This window comes from Corythoichthys intestinalis, chromosome 9, assembly GCF_030265065.1.
Source record: "Corythoichthys intestinalis isolate RoL2023-P3 chromosome 9, ASM3026506v1, whole genome shotgun sequence".
NCBI lineage: Eukaryota > Metazoa > Chordata > Actinopteri > Syngnathiformes > Syngnathidae > Corythoichthys > Corythoichthys intestinalis.
This window is the reverse complement of record NC_080403.1, coordinates 9,513,693-9,535,491: the sequence shown is the minus strand read 5'-3', so window position 1 is coordinate 9,535,491 and position 21,799 is coordinate 9,513,693. Positions and strand designations below refer to the sequence as shown.

Sequence of the window (21,799 nt, the reverse complement as noted above, 5' to 3'; positions counted from 1 at the left end):
AAAAAAAAGTAATATTCTCTCTGCTATTATCAGAATGTACTAGTATTGTAATGATACTAGAATTTTCAACTCAATATCGATACGCAAAAACATACTGTAGAGTAGAGGTAGTGGTATTTGGTATGTGGTATCCATTTTGCCACATACAAACAAAAAGTGCCACATGCCCAAAAAAATGCCACGTGGCAAAATCAATTTTGCCACATATCTAGTACAACTTTTCATTCTTGGCCCTGCTGAAAAAAGTACCCATTATGTGATACCATTTGTGATACTACATAAAGAAAACCCAAATTAATTAATTATTATTATTATTATTTTTTTTACTAGCAAGGAAAATGCACAAACATCCTACTTGCCGTTACTACCAGGAATAGTGTGAAATCAAATTTCCCTATGACAACAGCTTTCTGGTGACCTGGGGTAGTGCAAACACAAACAAATAAATCAGTAAAATAAATGTCACCAAATTAGAGCAATATTTAGGGATAATACTGCGCAACACACTCAGATGAAAAAAATAAATAAATAAATAAACGAAAAACTCAACAATTCCTTTTGGTTGAGTACAGTAGTCTACAAGCAAAATGCTTCGTGGATGAAAATGCTGAGACTTTACTAAGTGCGGGACACTAACAATGAAAAATTATGTCAAAAGAGTCAATTGGCTAGTTTTTGAGAGACTGTACATTAACTGGCCGAATTGTTAAAATCCAAGCAATTCAGGCGAAAATGGAAATAGTTACGTCTGGGTAAACATACCCCGTGCAGGATCTGGCCTCAGCTCACCAGATCCGCATAGCAATCACGCTGGTTGCTGATCCGGCAAGTGACTCCAAACTGAGTTTGGGCCATTGTTCAAAAAGACACTAGGGCGGATCCGTTTTACGAAGTCGGGCCGAAATTTGCAGTACATCTGGCCCATGTCTGCTCCAGTTATATTTTGCTATCTGGGTATCTACCTAAAAAAGTGTCTACCTTTTCAGAAGAAATCATGTAGGCAAGACATGTAAACAACATATATATAGGTATATTTTTATAAATGTTTTTTAAGCACTGTAAATGTGATAATTGTGATATAAATGGGATACATATATATAGTTGAACCTCGACATCCGATGTAAAAATTGACTCGCTATTTGTGTCTACATCCGACCACATGCTCGAAATACGACGATTTATGACAGCGCCACAGTTTCTTTGTTTTCCCGCAAGACGGACTTTCTTGTGAGAAAAATCAACGTGGGTGCCAAGAAAGTACAGGTGGTGAAAACATTAAAAAGGTGAGGCTTACCATTGAAATGAAGATGGAAAGGATAGAAAAATATGGACGTGGTGCGCGCATCCGTGAACTGGCTCGACAACACGGCCGTAGAATGTCTACGGTCTCGACGATCCTCCTTCGATCTCTGTTCGCCAATCTTTATAAATTAAGGTGACAATTATTATTATTGTAACATCAACAAAGAAGTCGCCAACTTCGTCAGGTTTTTAATCATTTATTTCAGAAACACAACATGCCTACTGTTCGCCGCAGCTGAACAAAGTGAAAGTAAAAAGTCCCTCTCTCACTCTTTAAAGTCAGCCACGCGGTGTGTTCAGGTACACCATGCAAAACACAAACAGTACCAGCAGCATTTATTAAGGAGTTAGAGTAGGTTTTCGGGCTGTGGAATGAATTAATGGAATAATAATGTATTCTGATGGGAAAATCATGCTCAACGTACGACCATTTCTACTGGCAAACAAGGTCCTGGAACTAATTAACTTCATATGTAGAGGTACCTCTGTATATATATATAAAAGAAAACAATGATTTGTACAATTATACATTATTAGGAAAAGCGGCATGGAAAATGAATGATTAAATATATCTTAACATTTTTAAATAAAATACTGTGTTTGTTTGTTTTTTTTAATTGAAAAAAATCCACGATCGACTGAAGGCACAAAGTTTGAAGCGCAAAGTGGCGTGGGTATCACTGTATAGTATTACATAAATCCTGGTGTTTTGGAAGTGGAAAAAAATGCATTCATATAAACACATTTCATAAGCAAAATGGCACATACTGATATTTCCATCTCATCTCAAATGGAGCAACTTGTAAAACAGATATTTTATCATTACACCAATTTATCTATGTAATCAAACTTTAACATTAAGTATCTTGAATACTTAAACCAATCAGTACCAAAATCTTTTATTTTCCATTTCATGTCACCAGAGCAAGTACGATTTAGTCATTTTTATACCTGTCGCAGATATTTTCCCAAATTTTGCAGACCAGTGGTACTGATACTTTTGCGATCAAATATCAATTGAGGATATTTCAGCATTGATACTTTTGACAACCTTAGAATGTATCGGTAACACTTTATAATAACTATCCGATATAACACTTTATAATAACTATCCGTTATAACTAGTTAATACATCATTAGTAAACTGTTGATAAATGATTTATTGTTGATTTGAGAAGCGTTTGTTAACAACTTGTAAAGCATTTATAATGATGCCCTATGAATAGGTAATATGTCATCAATAAACTGATGGTTAATGAGTAGTAAATGACTTGTAAGCTAAATGTCAGTGATATATACTTACACCTAATAAAATAATATAAAATCAACAAGCTATTAGTAGATTACTAACTAATGACTTATCAATTATTAGTTGATCGTTAATATATGTAATTGTGACGTTAATCTAACGTTGCAACTACTCCTCATTTCTTAATTGTTAGTGAATGAGGAAAAAGTGCTACTTTAGTATAAGGTCCTAATAACATACATAATATATCAACTATAGTTATAAGCTTAACTCACACTTTACAGATCAGCTGTTAATAGTTTTCTAACATCTACTTGACTCTAAAGAACAGCAATTAGTTTGAAGTTCAAGGTACAATAATTTGACGTGATATTTAAAATACCAAATTTTTGTACCTCAAGACTGTTCAACCCATAGACCTTTCTGTGTGCTGTGCTTTACCAAAGAAACACCAAAGATAAAATGTTGAACATTTTGTTTAATGCAAAGAAACATACTAAGCCATCAAATGGCAAAACAACAAAATACTAGTGCAAACCCATGAGTTTGCGACACTTTTTGTGCTAAACACAGGATAAACTGAATTTAACTTCCATACATCACAACAAACTATTAACAAACACTTAACAAGTCAACAATAAATCATTTATTAACAGTTTAGTAATGATGTATTAACTAGTTATAACAGATAGTTATTATAAAGTTTTACCTATCTAGTCCACTGATTCTCCAAAATATTGTGGAAGGTGCATTATGCAGCTTCTAATTGAGATACTTCTTTTTTTTTTTTTTTTTTTAAACTATCACAGTATTCCATGGATGGAGAGGGTGAAGTGGAAAATCCTTCCCATATCAAGCTGGAGTTTGTGTATGACCCCAATTTCAAAAACAATGTCAACTACTCCTACACGGCTGTTCAGATTCCCACAGACATTTATAAAGGAGGCAAGTGGAGATCACAACTTTGAGGGTTTGAATCTGTTATATTCCAAAGTGTGTCATTCCCATCAGCTCCAGTTATTCTCAACGAATTGAACTGGACGCAGGCGCTGGAGAAAGTGTTCATGGAGAACAGTCGGGAGGATCCGTCATTATTGTGGCAAGCGTTCGGGAGCGCCACTGGAGTGACCCGCTACTACCCTGGTTGATTTTGAACTCCCAGTCAGATGCACATTGTCATGGTGGTTCATGTCTGAAATATTCTCACGTTTTTCTCTCTTCATTTTGCAGCCACACCTTGGAAAGCACCTGATAAAATTGACCTCTACGATGTCAGGAGGAGACCCTGGTAAATCAACTCAAACATTTTATCCATCTCTAGCAACCTGTAACAGTTTACATTTTCTTGTTTAACCCTCAGGTACATCCAGGGTGCTTCATCCCCCAAAGATATGGTCATTCTTGTGGATGTGTAAGTTATGCATTCATTTCTGTGTACTGTACAGTGGTGTCTTAAATTACAAGTTTAATTTGTTCCGTGACCACAATAATTTTCCAAAACTGATTTCCAGTTTGCTCAAAAAAAAAAAAAAAAAAAAAAAAAATTAAAAAGCTCACTTACCAAAGACTGCTTGTTGTCAATTACGTTGTGTGTACTGCTAACAAACAATGCTTATATCTTGAGTTTTGCAAGTCAAAACCAAAAAGAAAAAAAATCAAATGAGTGCTTGTATCTAAAAAATATCGGGAAGTTCCATTAGTTGTATCTCAAGGCTCCCTTAGAGTATTCTAATACTTGTAGTAATGTGACGAGCAGTGTTGTTAATAATGGCGTTAGAGTATAACAGCGTTACTCACGGCGTTATTTTTTTCAGCAGTGAGTAATCTGGTTAATTACTTTTCTCATCTATGTAACGCCGTTACCGTTACTGAGGATGTAAAGACATGCGTTACTATGCGTTACTATGTTGGATGAATGACGCGAGAAAAGTCTGAGAGACACGGACTCACGGAGACGAGAGCAGAGGAGAGGAGGGAAGAGAGTTGTGACGCCTTTGCAAACACGATGCTAGGTGGCTCAAATAATACCTGACTGTAGACGCTAGCCTACAAAGTACGCCTACATGATGCTACAGTAGATATCACATGAATATAGAAATAGATGCGGAATGATAGACTCGCCGGCGTTAGTAAACAGCCGCCATCTTAAAGCAGTATACTTCTCGGGAAGGCTCTGTTGTAGAGAACCTTCCTAGTGAATCTAAGTAACTTTTTATCTAAAATACTCCAAAATCGGCAAAATCTTGACTTGAATCCATCTTTAAATGATGAAACAGTTTTAAGTTTACTTTCACATTTCGATAGTAGACAGAAGAGAAGTAATGCAATAAAGAAAGCAATTTTAACAACTTTAACGGTTGATTCACAACATTAAATGACTACCAAACATAGCAAAGGTTACTGTGTAGTTATCGCAATATCCGCAATACCCCTGTATCTAGTTAAGTTTAGGGTAAAGGATTGGGCTAGGACCAATTGTCCCAAAAACCCTTTGAACTTCACATAGTGTGACCAATGTTTTTTTTTTTTTTTTTTTTTTGGTGGGGGGGTGGGGGGGTGGCATGAGAAGTGAGACCAGTTACTTTGACAAACTAATTACTCTTACATTCAGGTAACTGAGTTACTAACTCAATAACCTTTTGGGTGAAGTAATTTGTAACTGTAATTAATTACTTTTTTAAACCAAGATTAACATGACTGGTGACGAGCAGTGTAAAGGTGAAGCCCTTTGTCCGTCATGCTCAGATAATGTACAGAAAACCAGACTCCTACAGCTCTTGAAGTTGGATCATAAAAATTAAGGTGCGGTTTAGAAGTATACGAGATCCAACTTAGCCTAAGTAATGTGTCAGTCATTCCAAAATAAACTTGTGAACTTTTTTGTATTTTTAAAAACAAGCAATAAAATGCATTAAACTAAGGCTAGTTTCATACCGCAGGTCTTAATGCACGAATCCGATTTTTCTGGTGTTTTTCCGACTCGAGTGAGGAATTAACTTGTCGGTCTGAATGGGAAGTCGCATGAAAGTGGACCATTTCAAATCCGATCTTGGTCACTTTCTTATGTGGCTAAAATCCGATCTGGGTCCCGTTTTTCTAGGATGTGGCTGCGGTCTGAACTGTCAAGTCCCCCAAATCGGAATTCATGCAGCAATTACGTCAGCAAAGAGCGAGAGGGACAGGGTGCTACAGTAGTGATAGAGGTGTACATTAGCATTAGCGCCTAACTGGAACTTTGAGCTTTTAGGGAAGAGGCAGGCTTGACAACAGTCATAAAAAAAAATAATATGGAGGTGGGGATAAGCCTGAGAATGCTCGGCTTTCTTTCTGTGCTCTAAATGAGCAATCTATCAAGATTGCTTACACGGCCGAGAGTCGGGGAAAACTGTCCGTATGTGCATCCATGCTATCAATTCATCTTTTAATATAAGACTAAACAAGGATTCTTTATGTATGGTACTTGTGCCCTCTTTTTGGAAATAAAAATATGATCACCCTAGAATGACATTGAGCCAGATTGTGTATTCATATGTTTTGATTCTCCTGCGCATGCGGGTGAGTTTGCTCAGCGCATCCCGGACAGCTCAATGGAAAAATGCAGTCAGAACGGGCACGCCAAAAAAACAAATATGACAAAAAAGCGGAATTGTGCATTAAGACCTGCAGTATGAACCTAGCTTAAGTGTTCGCTGAATTAATAATTGGGAAAACTTGACGGGTTAAAAAAACTTTTATTTTTTATTTTTTATTTTTAAATATAATTTATTTATCTAAATCTAATTGTGATTATGCGTGTGAGTGTGGGTGCAGAGGTGACACCAGAGAGAGGTGACGTTGTTTTTTGGTCTGTGCACGGAGATGGGAAACATAAATTTCAACAAAAGTGGTTGGAGAAGAAGAATAAGCAAAGCATATACACTAAGTCTCCCCATGGGTGATATGTAGAAACCCTGGGACAGGTGTTGGAATCTACCCTAGCTGACTAAAGAGAGGAGTTGGGGTACAGCCTCTGTTCTGTTCTGTTCTGTTCTATTCTAGTCAAGTAAAACCTTTCTCTAAAGTGTACATGAAATCCACCTCTTATTTGCCCCTTTGTAACTAAACAGCAAAGAAAAGACTCATGTATGAGTCATCTTAAGAGGCTTTAAGAGGTGGGAAAGACATGTATTATGGATTATAGTAATTAGGCACAGCATGAGATATGCCACTTTACCCGCAGTGAACATTATGTTTGATTGAAGCAGTGCAAATGGTACAACAACTATTTAGCCCTTCAGCAGAGGTGGGTAGTAACGAGTTACATTTACGCCGTTACATTTACTTGAGTAAACTTTTGAGAAAAATGTACTTCTTAGAGTAGTTTTACGACACAATACTTTTTACTTTTACTTGAGAAGACTTGAGAAGAAGAAACACTATTCTTACTCCGCTACTTTGGGCTACACTGGAGTCGTTACATTTTTCTTCTTTCTACATAGTGACTTTATTTTTGCCAGAGATGGCGACATGGGACCACATGACTCTATTATAAAAATCAGAGGTAACAATGTTTTTTCTACACTAGAGGGCACTCATGCTCTTTGGACAGGTGATTTTTCCAAGTTTTCTTCTGGTCTGAATTCGATTATTGATGCGTCAATATTTTTTGTCTAATATGATCAGGTTATAGTAAGTATAATAATAAAAGTTCATATACAGTAGATGGAAGTTGTGCTGAAAAAAAAAAAAAAAAAACAATATTCCCCCCAAAAAATCAGACATTGTAAGCAGTTACTCACAATTTCACTCATTACTTGAGTATTCTTATCAACCAATACTTTTTTAACTTGTACTTGAGTACATTTTTGGATGACTACTTTTACTTTTACTTGGATAATATTATTTAGAAGTAACGCTACTCTTACTTGAGTAAAATGTTTGCCTACTCTACCCACCTTTGCCTTTCATTCAGTTATGAATATGACAAATAATCGCAATTAAAATTTGTTACACTTTTTTGTACTTCAAATTTTGGTAAAGTAAGCCAATACTTACATATATTTGCGATAATGCGATTCAACTGGTCGTCAGTAGCTCAGTAATAGGGAGGCTCAACAACATGATGACGTTGCAGGTTCATATGCCATTTGGGTTTTTATAATGTGTAGTCTGTGTAGATTTAAAAAGAAAAACAACAACAACAAACACACCTACTTTGACTAAGGAGGAGAAAGTACAGTTACTGTATGTACTTTGAAATGTAGGTAGTAAAAAGCAATACATGCTATTATAAATTATTGTAAATATTCAAATTAAAAATAGATACCTGAAAAATGTACGTAGTTACACTTACAAAGTATTAGTACTTTTCAACGCTGTATTTGTCTACGTGATGAGCTGCTATGTTCTTGCTTTTCCAGGAGTGGCAGTGTCAGTGGACTCACACTTAAACTGATCAAGGCATCAGTGATGGAGATGCTGGACACGTTGTCTGATGACGACTACGTCAACGTTGCCCGGGTTAATCTCTGTTTATTATTGTCACAAAACATGGTCGCCATCATTTGACCAATATATGCTAAGTGCTCTGCTGTGTTTTAGTTCAGCGAGAAGGCAGAGGCGGTAGTTCCTTGCTTCAAACATCTCGTCCAGGCCAATGTGCGCAACAAGAAGATCTTTAAAGAAGCGGTGCAGCAGATGCAGGCCAAAGGCACCACTGACTACAAGTCCGGATTTCATTTTGCCTTTAATCAGCTGTTAAATGTAAGTGACATATTCATTAAGATCACACACGACAAAAAAATGACAACAGTAATTTTGAAACCTAATTAGTTAAAAATGGTCCCAGTCTGGGCATGAGATGGCAACACAGAATGTAATAAATAATAAACAATAGATAAATAATAATTGAAGCACATGTCAGGTGCTGCTTGGTAAGTTTTCTTTTCATATCGTGGGTGGATATGCCATGTTGCTTTAGTCTTTGAAGGTGTGTGCCGAGTGATCATCACACACTAAATGTAACTTGTTGCATTAGCATAGCTTTCGTGTTCGCATTAGCATTTAGCTTGGTGAGTGTTATCTTTGACTCTTGGAAAACTTTTTTTTTTATATCCAGTACGTCCAATTGAGTTTAATTAAAAATAATGTACCTTTTTCCTGCTGAGTGTGCATTATCATCACAAACATAGTGATGACCTTGTAGACTCTACAATTATGTGCTCGTCGGTCAATGTTTATTGAAATTGTTGAAAAACATTTATTTATTCACTTATTTATTAATGGATTAAAACATTTTGAGTAATTGTCGACTAAAACTAGACGAAATTTTATCTGAGTTTACGTTGACTAAAACTAGACAAAAACAAACACATTTTGAAAAGACAACAATATGACTAAAACTAATAAGTATTTTCGTCGAAAAGACTAAGACTAAGACTAAGACGAAAATTGCAAAAAACAACACTGGTGTCCTATTTTCCCATACATTTATTGGATGTTGTTGAACATATTGCAGCCATAAAAATTCTAAGTTAATAATTATTTGCTTAGAACAAGTTTATCGATTGGAATGCCTTTTTAGTGCAAGCAATTGCACATAAATTATGCTTTATTCATATCTAACACAACGTCCAACTCTATTGGAATTGGGGTTAGGAGCTTTGGACACGGAAAAACTGTGTAGAGAAATGCGCTATATGAGTAATCTCCATTTACCCTTTATCTTGTAACTACAGTGGTATGAAAAAGTATCTGAACCTTTTGGACTTTTTCTGAATAAAATCACCATCAAATGTGATCTGATCTTTGTGAAAATCACACAGATGCAAAAACTGTGTGCTTTAACTAAAACCACCCAAACATTTATAGGTTTTCATATTTTAATGAGGACAGTATGCAAACAATGACAGAAGGGGGAAAAATAAGTAGGTGAACCCAGACATTTAATATTTTCTGCACCCCCCACTTTTTTTGGCAGCAATAACTTCAACCAGACACTTTCTGTATCTGCAGATCAGTCTGGCACATCGATCAGGACTAATCATGGCCCATTCTTTTGTACAAAACTGCTGTTGTTCAGGCAGATGCCTGGGATGTCTGGCATGAATCGCTGTTTTAAGTCATGCCACAGCATCTCAATGGGGTTCAAGTCTGGACTTTGACTTGGCCACTTCAGAACGTGTATTTTGTTCTTCTGAAACCATTCTGAAGTTGATTTACTTCTGCGCAGCATCCATCCTCTTTTTAGGTTCAACTGTCTGACAGACGGCCTCGGATTTTCCTGCAAAACATCCTGATAAACTTTTGAATTCATTCTTCAATTAATGATTACAAGCTGTCCATGCCCTGGGGCAGCAAAACAGCCCCAAATCATGATGCTCCCTCCACCATGCTTCACGGTGGGGACGAGGTGTTGATGTTGGTCAGCTGTTCCATTTTTCCTCCACACATGACGTTGTGTGTTATTCCCAAACAATTCAACTCTGGTTTCATCAGTCCACACAATATGTTGCCAAAACTTCTGTGGAGTGGTCAAGTGCCTTTTTGCGAACATTAAGCTAGCAACAATGTTTTTTTTAGACAGCGGTGGCTTTCTCCGTGGAGTCCTCCCATGAACACCATTCTTGGCCATAATTTTACATATACAGTGGGGAGAACAAGTATTTGATACACTCATTGGCATTGTTTCAAATACTTGTTCTCCCCACTGTAGATGATGTGTGCACAGACATATTGGACTGTGTCAGTGATTTCCGTAAGTCTTTAGCAGACACTCTAGGGTTCTTTTTTACCTCTCTGAGTATTCTGCGCTGTACTCTTGGCGTCATCTTTGGTGGACAGCCACTCCTTGGGAGAGAAACAACACTGCCAAACTCTCCCCATTTGTAGACAACTTCTCTGACTGTTGATTGATAAACATCCAGACTTTTAGAGATGGTTTTGTAACCTTCCCCAGCTTTATACAAATCAACAATCCTTGATCGCAGGTCTTCAGACAGCTCTTTTGACCGAGCCATGATGCACATCTCATCAAGACAATTCTTACCAGGTGTGTGTTATATAGTTGAGCAGGGGAGCTTTAAATCACTCATCAGTGATTGGGCACACACCTTACTTATATTTTTGGGTAAAAATTGGTTTCAATTGTTCTTTAAGTCTCCTTAGGCAGAGGGTGCACTTACTTATCCCCCCCCCCCCCCCCCCCCCGTCATTGTTTGCATGCTATCCTCATTAAAACATGAAAACATATAAATGTTTGGGCGGTTTAAGTTATAGCAAACACTGTTTTTACATCTGTGTGGTTTTGACAAAGATCAGATCATATTTGATGGTAATTTTATGCAGAAAAAATCCAAAAGGTTCAGATACTTTTTCATACCACTGTAACTGTGAATGTTTGTTTCTGTTTCAATTTTCCTTCAGAAAACAAACGTCCCACGGGCCAACTGCAATAAAATCATCATGCTTTTCACTGACGGTGGTGAGGACCGAGCTCAGGATGTCTTCATGCAGTACAATTGGCCCAACAAAACGGTTGGTTTCCTCCTCATCATTGTTAGTCACACTTCAATTTGGAGAGGTTGACCATCATAACGAAACCATTTTTCATTCATGGAAAGGTTCGAGTTTTCACCTTTTCAGTGGGACAGCACAACTACGATGTCACACCTTTACAGTGGATCGCATGCACAAATAAAGGTTACTCTCACTGTTTTTGATGTTATGTTATGAAAAATTGATTTCCTATTTCTTACATGCACTATTCTATCTCTAGGTTACTATTTTGAGATCCGTTCCCTCTGCGCAATAAGGATAAATACGCAGGTGGGTATGTCCTGTACCCCATTATGTGACCTCTCCACCATGTGATACTTATTTACTGTCACCACACATCTACTTATAGTTGTCCTGGTCGGACTGTGTGCTCCAAAGTCACAGCCACCCATGTCTGTTTATGTTTTTGCAGGAATACCTGGATGTGTTGGGACGCCCCATGGTTCTTGCAGGCGATGAGGCCAAGCAGGTCCAATGGACCAATGTGTATCAGGATGCTTTGGTGAGGCTGCACTACCTCACTTAGTGGAATATGTAGAACACTTACTGATTAGGTGTGCCTCTATTTGAGATTCAATACAAGCGCTGTATTATAGGAAAAGAAATGAGCAGCATGTCTCTTATTGTAAATCACCCATAATACAATTTATGGTAAACCTGCGGTTTATGGTCTTGTGCAGAGGTTCCCAAACTTTAGGCTGTGACTGCCAAAACAACAGCTTGGATGAGCCGTGGCCCCCAAAATAACTGCTTGGATGACCTGCGACTTCCACCCTTAACCGTTGCGTTGATGCTTCGCATACACACCATGCATACTCTTAAACTCAGGAGTAGTTTACCTCTAAATGAAGTATTTATTATTTTAGGTGGAATTACAGCATTAGGACTAAATAGGAGTCAGTAAACCGAAGTCATTACTAAGTAATGCGTTACTGTAATCTGATTACTATCTTTCAGTAACGAGCAATCTAACCTGTTTATTTTTCCAAACCAGTAATCTGATTGAAGTTGGTTTCCTCAGTGCCTGTGCGTTACTATTTTTTAATTGCCTCATAATGTATGTAAAGTAGGTTTGCCACCAGTCCCTTGAAATACGCAAGTTAAAAGTTTATTCCGTATTCCACAATTGTCCCATGGGGTGACCCCGCGCAACCCGCGGCTCCGGTGGCGGGGAGTGGCGGGCGGCGGTGCGCCCAGCCCATGCACGTCTGTCACACACAAACAAACACCTCCTGTGCTCATGAGTGACCACTGAGCCAACAATAATGAACAAAAAGGGCAGGAGATATTAAGGACAGCAAGATAATTATCTGCCTGCCCGCTGCTGTCTGCCCTGCACTGCGCTCCACTTCCGGGTTCGTTGCCTAGTTACCTCGCTCGCTCTGTTCAGTGCACCGCCCTGTGCGTTTTCAAAACAAAAATGTCTTCTTCAGCAGCAGAAGCTCAGAACACCCCACCTCATCCTCAAAAGAGGAAACGTCTCCAAAAAATACAGTGGAGTGGGAAGAGGGGAACCCGTGGCTCGATAGAGTCACTGATGATGATTATAAAGCAAACTGCAAGGCAGGCAGGAAAGTATTTGCAGCGTCTCAGGGAAGTGTAAAACAGCATGCTGCAAGGGACCTCCACAAACGGAATATAAGATCCCAGAAGAGCCTTCGTCACAATTATTTGTACATGAAACATCCCCTGAGCTTGATTTGGTATGTTACTATGCTCTTGTATATGGATAACATATAGGCTATATTTATATTTACCTTCATACATCTTGCATTGATAGGAGCATAGCTAGGCTATTTCAGTTGCTACTATGGTTAATTATTTTCAGGAATGTTGATTTTTTTTTTTTTTTTTTGAATCATGCATTTATTATCAATCAATATGGAATGACTTTATGTACCCATAAAGAACATCATATTTTCTTACTCTAACTAATGCTCCTCATTTGGAATCATTCCTAATAGATTAACAGCAAATAAACACTGAATAAATAGTCCTACTGCGGATATATGCTATCTATTGATTGATTGATAGTGAATTTGACATCATCCCACTCCTACCCTCTAAATTACTGCAGCTGAGGTGACACAGGTATACCACACAGTAAAACGTAGCCAGTCAGAGCTACAACAGTGCTGACTGTGGACACAAGCTCAATTAGAAGATTTTTATCTGATTCCAAAATGGTGAAGAAAATGACTTTGGGGAGAACAAAGCAAGAGGCACTGTTGAAACAAGTCCTGGGTCCAAAAGCAGTGGGTGATGTGCTCAAGATCTTAACGTCACCCATCCCATTCTCCATACAGACCGATGCCTCGAATAAATTGAGCAGGAAGATGCTTCCCCTTGCTGTCCAGTACTTCAGTCCAGAATCTGGGCTCACCAACAAAATGCTGGACTTCATAGATAATGCAGACGAGTCAGCTGATGGAATTGTAGCTCTCCTGGAACATTCCCTTAAGAAATTTGGCTTGTCAATGGATCAAGTGACCGGATTCAGTGCCGACATTACAAATGTTAATTACGATATTCACAACTTCGTTTTCACTAACCTGCAGAAAAAAAAAAACAATCTGCTGCAAGGAAACTGCCATGCCAACATAGTGCACAATACAGTTTTCTCATTTAAAAATATTACTAAAATATACGAAATATTCTAAATGCATTTCTATGCATTTTAGGAGTTTAGGGGATGCCCCTTTTTTTCGCCCGTAAGGCTTTGGGCGCGAGGGGGCGTCCCTTATTTCTATTTCTGAAAGGTGGCAAACCTAATGTAAAATGAAGAATAGTGTAGTCATGTGCGAAGAGCATTTCAAATAGAAATGTTGCTTTTGAGTTTGGGAGTGACATCACATGTCACGATTTCTAATTGGAGGACAAAAAACAGGTCACGTGTATTACCATGTTGTGTGAGCGCTGTCTGAGGCGGCAGCCAACACAACATAGGCTCGCTACCTCGTCAGGATGCGAACAGTGAAAGAGGCAGCAGAGATACCCCAAATGGCTGCATTTGCTCAATGGAAATACAGCCATTACTTCATATTTTTGTCCAGTAAAGATGGCAAAAATATCTCCGTGCGTTGCAAACTTTACGCTGGCTCAAAAAGACTGCCGACCGCTAGAAACTACACATCCAGTTCAAAGAATCACTTGGAATTACAGCACAATGTGACTAAACTCGAAACAAAGCCTACAGGTAATGAGACATCCAGCACTTCTACAGTTTGTAACCAGCCTTTACGTACGTTTTATTGTTACAGTTTGCAACCATAGGCAGAGTTTGACTTTTGTGGGAGGAGGGGCAAAACATGTTGATGACCTTGAAACAAAAGTCAAAAGTAGTTGTATTGCATTGAATGAGGTGTGTCCAAACTTTTGGCCTGTTCTGTGTCTGGTCCTTCTAAAAAAAAATTGCATATTGTGATAAAGTTCATTATTTTCTGTAATGTACTGATAAACATTATACTTTCATATATTTAAAATTCATTACACACAACTGAAGTAGTTCAAGCCTTTTATTGTTTTAATATTGATGATTTTGGCAAAAAAGTCAAGAAAAAACAAAAATCCCACTCATGCTAATACTCTTGCTAGTGCAGATAACCGATGAGCTGCCCACTTGATGTCCACTGCTTATATGATGTAATTACTTATTTCGATAATGATTGATGCTGCCACCATGTCGTTATCACATAGAATTATTAATGAACTTTTTTTTTTTTTTTTTTTTAATCTGTCTTTCGATGAACAATTACAGGTTTCTACTGCTCAAAAACCAATGTTGTTTACTTCATTAAAACACCAGGTGCGATTTTTCTTATGATTATTATCAGAGTTTTTCCAAAACTTTTCTGGAGGTCTTTCGACCCCCTCTGCCAAGCTTCTGTGACTCCCAAAGGGATCCCGACTCCCACTTTGGGAGCCATTGGTCGAGTGTGGTTCATATATACTGTAATACTTTAGAAAATAAGTATTTGAACACCTTGCTATTTTGCAAGTTCACCCACTGATAAATTATGGAGGGGTCTGAAATCGTAGTTGCATGTCCGCTGTGAATAATTTGAAGGTTTTGTGCGATTTTGTCTTTTGGTGTTTGCAGGGCCTTGGGATGGTAGTAACAGGGACTTTGCCTGTATTCAATCTCACCATGGATGGAAAACTACAGGTAATAACAGTGTAAACAATGAAATATTTATTGTTGTATATTCAAAATTGGCAGATTATGGACAGTCATAATAAAATTATGCACATTTACTATAAAGAAAATGTTGTTTGTCATTGAATTAATGGAAGGTTTTGTGCTGTCGCAACAAACATGTTGAAACTTGTGCTTTCAGAACCAGCTGATTTTAGGTGTCATGGGAGTGGACGTACATCTCGATGAGATAAAGCGGCTGACGCCACAGTACACTGTATGATATATATATTTTTTATGAATCCCATTCTGTCATTGAATTTCTACCATATATTTCCTATATTTTAATTAAATTCATCCACTGGATTTACGTTAAATTCCCTGTGTTCTCATCAGCTCGGGGCCAATGGTTACATATTCGCAATTGACCCAAATGGATATCTCCTGCTTCATCCCAATTTACTGCCCAAGGTGACGCAGAACCCAGAAACTGCTTTTTATGTAACTGCCTTGAGTAGGATGAGTAAGGCTTTGCAGACACACCATTTAATATTCTCGAGTTAATCAACATGCAGGTCTTCTCTGTCTCTTAGCTGGTGCATCTCCCCGAGCCTGTCACACTGGACTTCCTGGATGCAGAAGTCGAGGACAGCAATAAAGAAGAGGTGAGTACTAATGCACCAAAAAGCCTTCATGCAACAAAATGCGTTCTATGTACTCTGGCCTTCTTTAAATCGTGTTTTAAATTCTTTCCGGGCCAGTGAGCAGCATGGTTGTCCTTTGGACAATCCTAACATTGGCTCAAATAACTAGTTTTGCAGCTAACACAACTTGGCATTTTGTGCTGTAGATCCGGCGACAGATGATTGATGGACGACCGGGTGACATGCAGATCAAAACTCTCATTAAGTCAGTCGATGAGGCAAGTAAAATATTGTACCTGTAAAGCTTCTCTATTCTAATATATTTATATACATCTGTCACTAACTTTAGTACAGTAGATACACCTGCACAATTAACAGCATTAAAATTTGGCCTTTGTGAAAAAGAAATTTAACAATAAGATACTGATTATCTTATTTAGCAAAAGAAAATATCACAAACACGTAGTAAGCATAAGGTAAAGTTCTCCATCACCTCTTATTAGGTGCGCAGGTGTGCTTAATATTGTACCACAGAACAGCATGTAATAGAATATAATGCGGCATTTTCACCTTTTAGCATGCAAAAATGAGCAAAACTACTGATTAAATCTTTCTAACTACTACTTTGAGTAGTGAAACATCACCTTGAGATATGAGTTACCGTATTTTTCGGACTATAAGTCGCACCTGAGTATAAGTCGCACCAGGCATAAAATGCCCAACGAAGAGGAAAAAAACATACAGTATATAAGTCGCATCGGAGTATAAGTAACATTTTTGGGGGAAATTTACTTGATAAATTCAACACACAGAACAGATATGTCATCTTGAAAGGCAATTTAAAAACAAATATAACAGAGAACAACATGCTGAATAAGTGTACAGTGTGATAATGTTACATGATGCATGAACAAGGACATGCGAACGTGGCCGGCATGTTAACGTAACATAGCTATTAAGAGTTACTCAGATAACAATAGCATAAAGAACATGCTACAAGTTTACCAAAACATCAGTGTCACTCCAAAACACCAAAATAAAATGTGAAATGATATAAATATGTGTTAATAATTTCACACATAAGTCGCTACAGAGTATAAGTCGCACCCTCAAAAGCCTTGCCTGTCGTGTCTACAGCTTCCTTTGTGAAGTTTACATATCCCGCCGCCCCCCCACCCCCGTTTGGGGTTTCACCAGTATTTCACTCCAAATTCCCAAAGTGTGGGCTAGGCAGAGGTGGGTAGTAACGCAATACATTTACTCCTTTACATTTATTTGAGTAACTTTTTGAGAAAAATGTACTCCTAAGAGTAACTGTGGCATGGGGAGTGGGGTGCTGCAGAAACGAGATGCCGCCTGTTGGACATTATTATATGTGAAAAGTGGGTGTTAAATCGAGGCTTGTTGGACCTTTTAGTTTTCAAAGGTGTTTGTGTGTCATTGTGCCATCTAGCTGCGGAGATTTGCATTAAAATAGAAGGGGGCTTTTATTCCCCCCCCCAAAAAAACTCCAACACACACCCACACATAAAACGCTGTCTTTGTAGTAGCCTAGTAGTAGTAGTACGTTAACTATCCAGCATACGTTTGTACTGCCATTGTGTACGCCTTGTACGGAGAAAACGTGCAAACTAGGGGTGTCAAACGATTACAATTTTTATTCGAGGTAATTACAGCTAAAAAATTAATTAAACGTAATTAATCGCAATTCAAACCATCTATAAAATATACCATATTTTTCTGTAAATTATTGTTGGAATGGAAAGATAAGACACAAGATGGATATATACATTCAACATATGATACATAAGTACTGTATTTCTTTATTATAACAATAAACCAACAAGATGGCATTACCATTATTAACATTCTGTTAAAGTGATCCATGGATAGAAAGACTTGTAGTTCTTAAAAGATAAATGTTAGTACAAGTTATAGAAATTTTATATTAAAACCCCTCTTCATCTTTTCGTTTTAATAAAATTTGTAAAATTTTCAATCAAAAAATAAACTAGTAGCCCGCCATTGTTGATGTGAATAATTACTTACACAATGCTCATGGGTGCTGAAGCCTATAAAATCAGTTGCACCCAAGCGCCAGCAGAGGGCGGCATAACTCCGAAAAACACAACAGTACACCTTTACCGGTGCTGTCATTTTAATCTGTTTGAGCGGGGCATTTGTGCGTTAATTGCGTCAAATATTTGAACGGGATTAATTTTAATCAATTCAAAAAAAATTTTTTTTTTGTGTGTGTGTGTTTATTTGGCGGTGGTTTATTTCGGTAAACAATAGCATAAGACGGTTAGACGGTTAAACCGTGTGGCTTAGTGTGGATAACTCCCTCACCTCACCCGAACTCGTCAGTGTTGACGAAAGCTGGTTGAGCGAAAAGCCGAACCAATGTTCATTCTTGAGTATCCTGATAGCCTCCCTTTTATTCCCTCCTCGAACAAAACTTTTTGTCCCTTTTGTTGCACTGCCATCTGTGCAGAATTCACGCGAAAGTGTTCGCCTCGACTTCGGTCTTGATAATGAATGGGGAAAGAGAGATGTGACGTTTGCCGTAAAGCAGTCAGCACATTTGTAGTTTTTTGTGTGGCAGGGTTCCTGCCACCCTCCTTCAAGTTAATTAGTGCTGGTGAAAATGATACAGATCCCCTCAAGATATAAAAGAGGTGTCATTCAACTAGTTGTCGGTCGACATATAGTCACAAATGTTATGAAAATATTTTATAAAGGTTGGAATGTTGCTTTAATGTTTTTATTTAATGGGTTATCGTACAGTATAATAATAACAGTTCATATAGATAACTTTGTGCTGTGAAAACAAATTACGATTGAAAAACAAAACAAAACATCGTAAACAGTTACTCACATTGTTACTTTTTACTTGAGTATTCTTTTCACCATGTACTTTTTTGCTTGTACTTGAGTACATTTTTTGGATGACTGCTAATACTTTTACTTGAGTACTATTATTTTGAAGTAACGCTACTCTTGCTTGAGTAAAATTTTTGGCTACTCTACCCACCTCTGGTGCTAGGTTAATCGACTCTAAATTGTCCATAGTTGTGAAGTGAATGTGAATAATTGTTTGTTGGGCTGAAGAATTTTGATAAATAATCTAATTGGTATTGTGTTTTAATATTCCTTCAATTGTTCAAAGTTCTCTTCTTATGTATTTTTCAAACACAAACAATAAATTCACCTGTATTACAATAAACAATATCATATTTATTATACATCCATGTGTTGGTCCTTAAAGGTAAGTCTTTCGCTATAATAAAGGCAAAGGTAAATGAGTCAGAAATGCAGTTTATCCTGTTCCATTGGAGTTGTTAACATACCAAATACTTTGCCTTTTAGTGTTGTAAGTTTTTCACTTTGACAGCTTCACAAAATTCTACCAAACAAATGTAGCATGAATATCAGTCAGTAATTAAATCTGATCCCAACATTTGTCCTGCGATTGACTCGTTTCTCACTCAAAGTCACCCGGGATCATCTTTAGCCAATCTCATTAACTACTTCAACCTTCACACATACTAGTGGCGGAAAACACTCAGGTGACTTGAAGTTCCGCTCTGAGACCCCCAATTTGGCCATTTTATAAAATTGTCCGCTATGCATGTGTGATAAATCATTGGAAAGCTTAAAATCTCAATTTTCTGGGGGAAGAAAAATTTTGAACAGGATGGCATTTGAAAAAAAAAAAAAAATTAACAGCTAAACCCTATCTGCAGGTGAGAGCACGCGAGAGCAGAATTACAGATGCCATGACTTTAACGAGATATTATCGCGTACTTACCTTGTTTCGATCCAAAAACTCCATGTAGCATGTATCATCGAGTGTCAAGACACAGATGTGAATGACCGCAGCTGGATATTTTTGGGATTTTATAGGTGAAACATGGTCATATATCAAGGGTCGCGATGCAGAAATCACAAACATCAAGAAGTGGTCGAGATGTTCTTTTCATATATTTACCCTTTTAAACGTTTTTTTCCCTAATTTTTCTTTGTTTTGATCAATTATTTATCATCTAACATATCGAAGAAAATTCGACAGTAACAAAAAAAATTCAATTAAGCGATAGTTATGAGGTAGATATCCGTGACTTTTTTACAGACGCCATATTTTTCATTGTGACATCATTTATTTAAAAGTTTAAAATATGTGAGTGAATAATTTTTTAAAGTCTTTTTTTAAAAAATGAAATATGAGACATCAATTAATGATTCTAAGCTAAAAACGACAGACATTTTGAATAATACATATAATTAATAACAAAAGCGGTTGCGCGACGTCTGTAAATGGGGGTTTTCAGGGTAAAACGGACAAATTAAAAATAGTTCGGGGGTCTAATGCGCCATGAATCTGCTATGGCAGCATATAGGCATATTGTTCTATCAAACACAATAGTTGTTTTGGCTTAAAATACAGCAGTTTCTTTTAAAGATGAGTGCAAGAGCAGAAACTGCTTTTTCAGTCTTGTCTGTGTTTTCCGCCTAGTACATGTACTGTATTTGTACGTAGGTATTTGCTGTACGAGAAATAGCAATGCTGTTTTTGTTTTTGCAGCAATACATTGATGAGGTGTACAGAGGTTATACTTGGACTCCTGTCAATGGTACAGATTACAGGTGAGCTTTTTGAATGGATGTCTTGTTATGCATTTAAAATGATAATTACTCAGCTCATCAAAAACCTGATACCGTTTGTCTCCTCCTCCCTAAAACCTACAGTCTGGGGCTGGTACTACCGCCATACAATGAATATTACATTCAGGCAGACCTCAGTGATGTGATGCTTCAACTTCAGTGTAAGTACCCAGAGGCAACAATTTATAAGGCTGCAATTAAAAAGTTTTAAAGCAAAATAACACAGTTTGTGTGTTGCAGACATGCAATCGTTACTGCCAAGCTCCTTTGAATCTTCAGGACACGTCTTTCTTGCACCAAGGTGACATTTTCCTTCTCATTTTTGTGTTTATCTCCATCTGTAAATTAGAGATGCCAACATATTGTGTCCTCCACGCAGGGAATACTGCAAGCGTCTGCAGCTTTCAGACAACAACACACAGTTTTTGCAGAACTTCCTCTCTCTCATGCTGGAAATTTCTCCGGAATCAGATGAGTGTAAGTTGCAGCATTTGTCACAGGGACATCCATCAATATTAAAGGGGTGTAGATGTACATGTTTTTATAAATTTGTTTTTTTTTAAATCTAGGTGACCAAGGGCTCATACACAACCTGATACTGGACTCTAGGATAATTGGCCAGCTCGCTTCACGTGTGTGGAAAAATAAGGATCTTAATTCGTGAGTTGCTTCAATTGTTGCATGCTTAGCAGGGCCTGGGATCCACGCCTCGTTTACTTATAACCTGCTGGGCTACAGGTATGGCTTCCTGGCTGTGTTTGCGTCCACTGACGGAGGCATAACGCGAGTCTTCCCCAACTTGTGAGTTGAACAAATATCATTTAAACTAATCTTGAAATAAATGTTGCTTTTTTTTGTATGAAGAGCTGCCGAATTATGGGACGAGGACCCTGAACCCTTCAATTCAAACTACTATCGAAGGAGCCTTGACAACAAAGGTTACATGTTTCGAGCTCCACCTCGAGAATGTACGTACATTTTCTATTTCCTTACAATGTAGATCTTTGTGGTGGGTCGAGTAGCCAAAAATTTAACTCAAATAAGAGTAGCGTTACTTCAAAATAATATTACCTAAATAAAAGCAAAAGTATTCATCCAAAAAAATGTACTCAAGTAAAAGTAAAAAAGCATTTGGTGAAAAGAATACTCATGTAATGAGTAACATTGTAAGTAACTGCTTACGATGTTTAATGTTTTTTTTTTTTTTTTTTTTTTTGAAACAATAGTATTTTTTTTCTCAGCACAAACTTATCTATATGACCTGTTATT

At 37.6% G+C, this 21,799-nt stretch overlaps 1 protein-coding gene across 5 annotated transcripts in view; it reads left to right on the top strand.

The window, feature by feature from the left end:
* The window catches only part of LOC130921642 (voltage-dependent calcium channel subunit alpha-2/delta-2), an 84,162-nt gene that overhangs the window by 37,774 nt on the left and 24,589 nt on the right, over positions 1 to 21,799 (top strand). For all 5 annotated transcript variants that reach the window (XR_009064384.1, XM_057845762.1, XM_057845760.1 and 2 more), the window contains exons 6-27: positions 3,361 to 3,496; positions 3,563 to 3,694; positions 3,782 to 3,839; positions 3,912 to 3,962; positions 7,951 to 8,050; positions 8,132 to 8,293; positions 10,955 to 11,065; positions 11,152 to 11,230; positions 11,307 to 11,356; positions 11,499 to 11,588; positions 15,186 to 15,251; positions 15,424 to 15,498; positions 15,618 to 15,692; positions 15,815 to 15,886; positions 16,072 to 16,143; positions 20,451 to 20,512; positions 20,615 to 20,691; positions 20,771 to 20,831; positions 20,910 to 21,007; positions 21,100 to 21,190; positions 21,269 to 21,331; positions 21,395 to 21,498. Coding sequence is in view for 4 of the 5 variants with exons in the window: in XM_057845762.1 (XP_057701745.1) it covers positions 3,361 to 3,496; positions 3,563 to 3,694; positions 3,782 to 3,839; positions 3,912 to 3,962; positions 7,951 to 8,050; positions 8,132 to 8,293; positions 10,955 to 11,065; positions 11,152 to 11,230; positions 11,307 to 11,356; positions 11,499 to 11,588; positions 15,186 to 15,251; positions 15,424 to 15,498; positions 15,618 to 15,692; positions 15,815 to 15,886; positions 16,072 to 16,143; positions 20,451 to 20,512; positions 20,615 to 20,691; positions 20,771 to 20,831; positions 20,910 to 21,007; positions 21,100 to 21,190; positions 21,269 to 21,331; positions 21,395 to 21,498 (1,885 nt within the window). In the remaining variant the exon portion in view is untranslated. The remainder of the gene's footprint in view (positions 1 to 3,360; positions 3,497 to 3,562; positions 3,695 to 3,781; positions 3,840 to 3,911; positions 3,963 to 7,950; positions 8,051 to 8,131; positions 8,294 to 10,954; positions 11,066 to 11,151; positions 11,231 to 11,306; positions 11,357 to 11,498; positions 11,589 to 15,185; positions 15,252 to 15,423; positions 15,499 to 15,617; positions 15,693 to 15,814; positions 15,887 to 16,071; positions 16,144 to 20,450; positions 20,513 to 20,614; positions 20,692 to 20,770; positions 20,832 to 20,909; positions 21,008 to 21,099; positions 21,191 to 21,268; positions 21,332 to 21,394; positions 21,499 to 21,799) is intronic.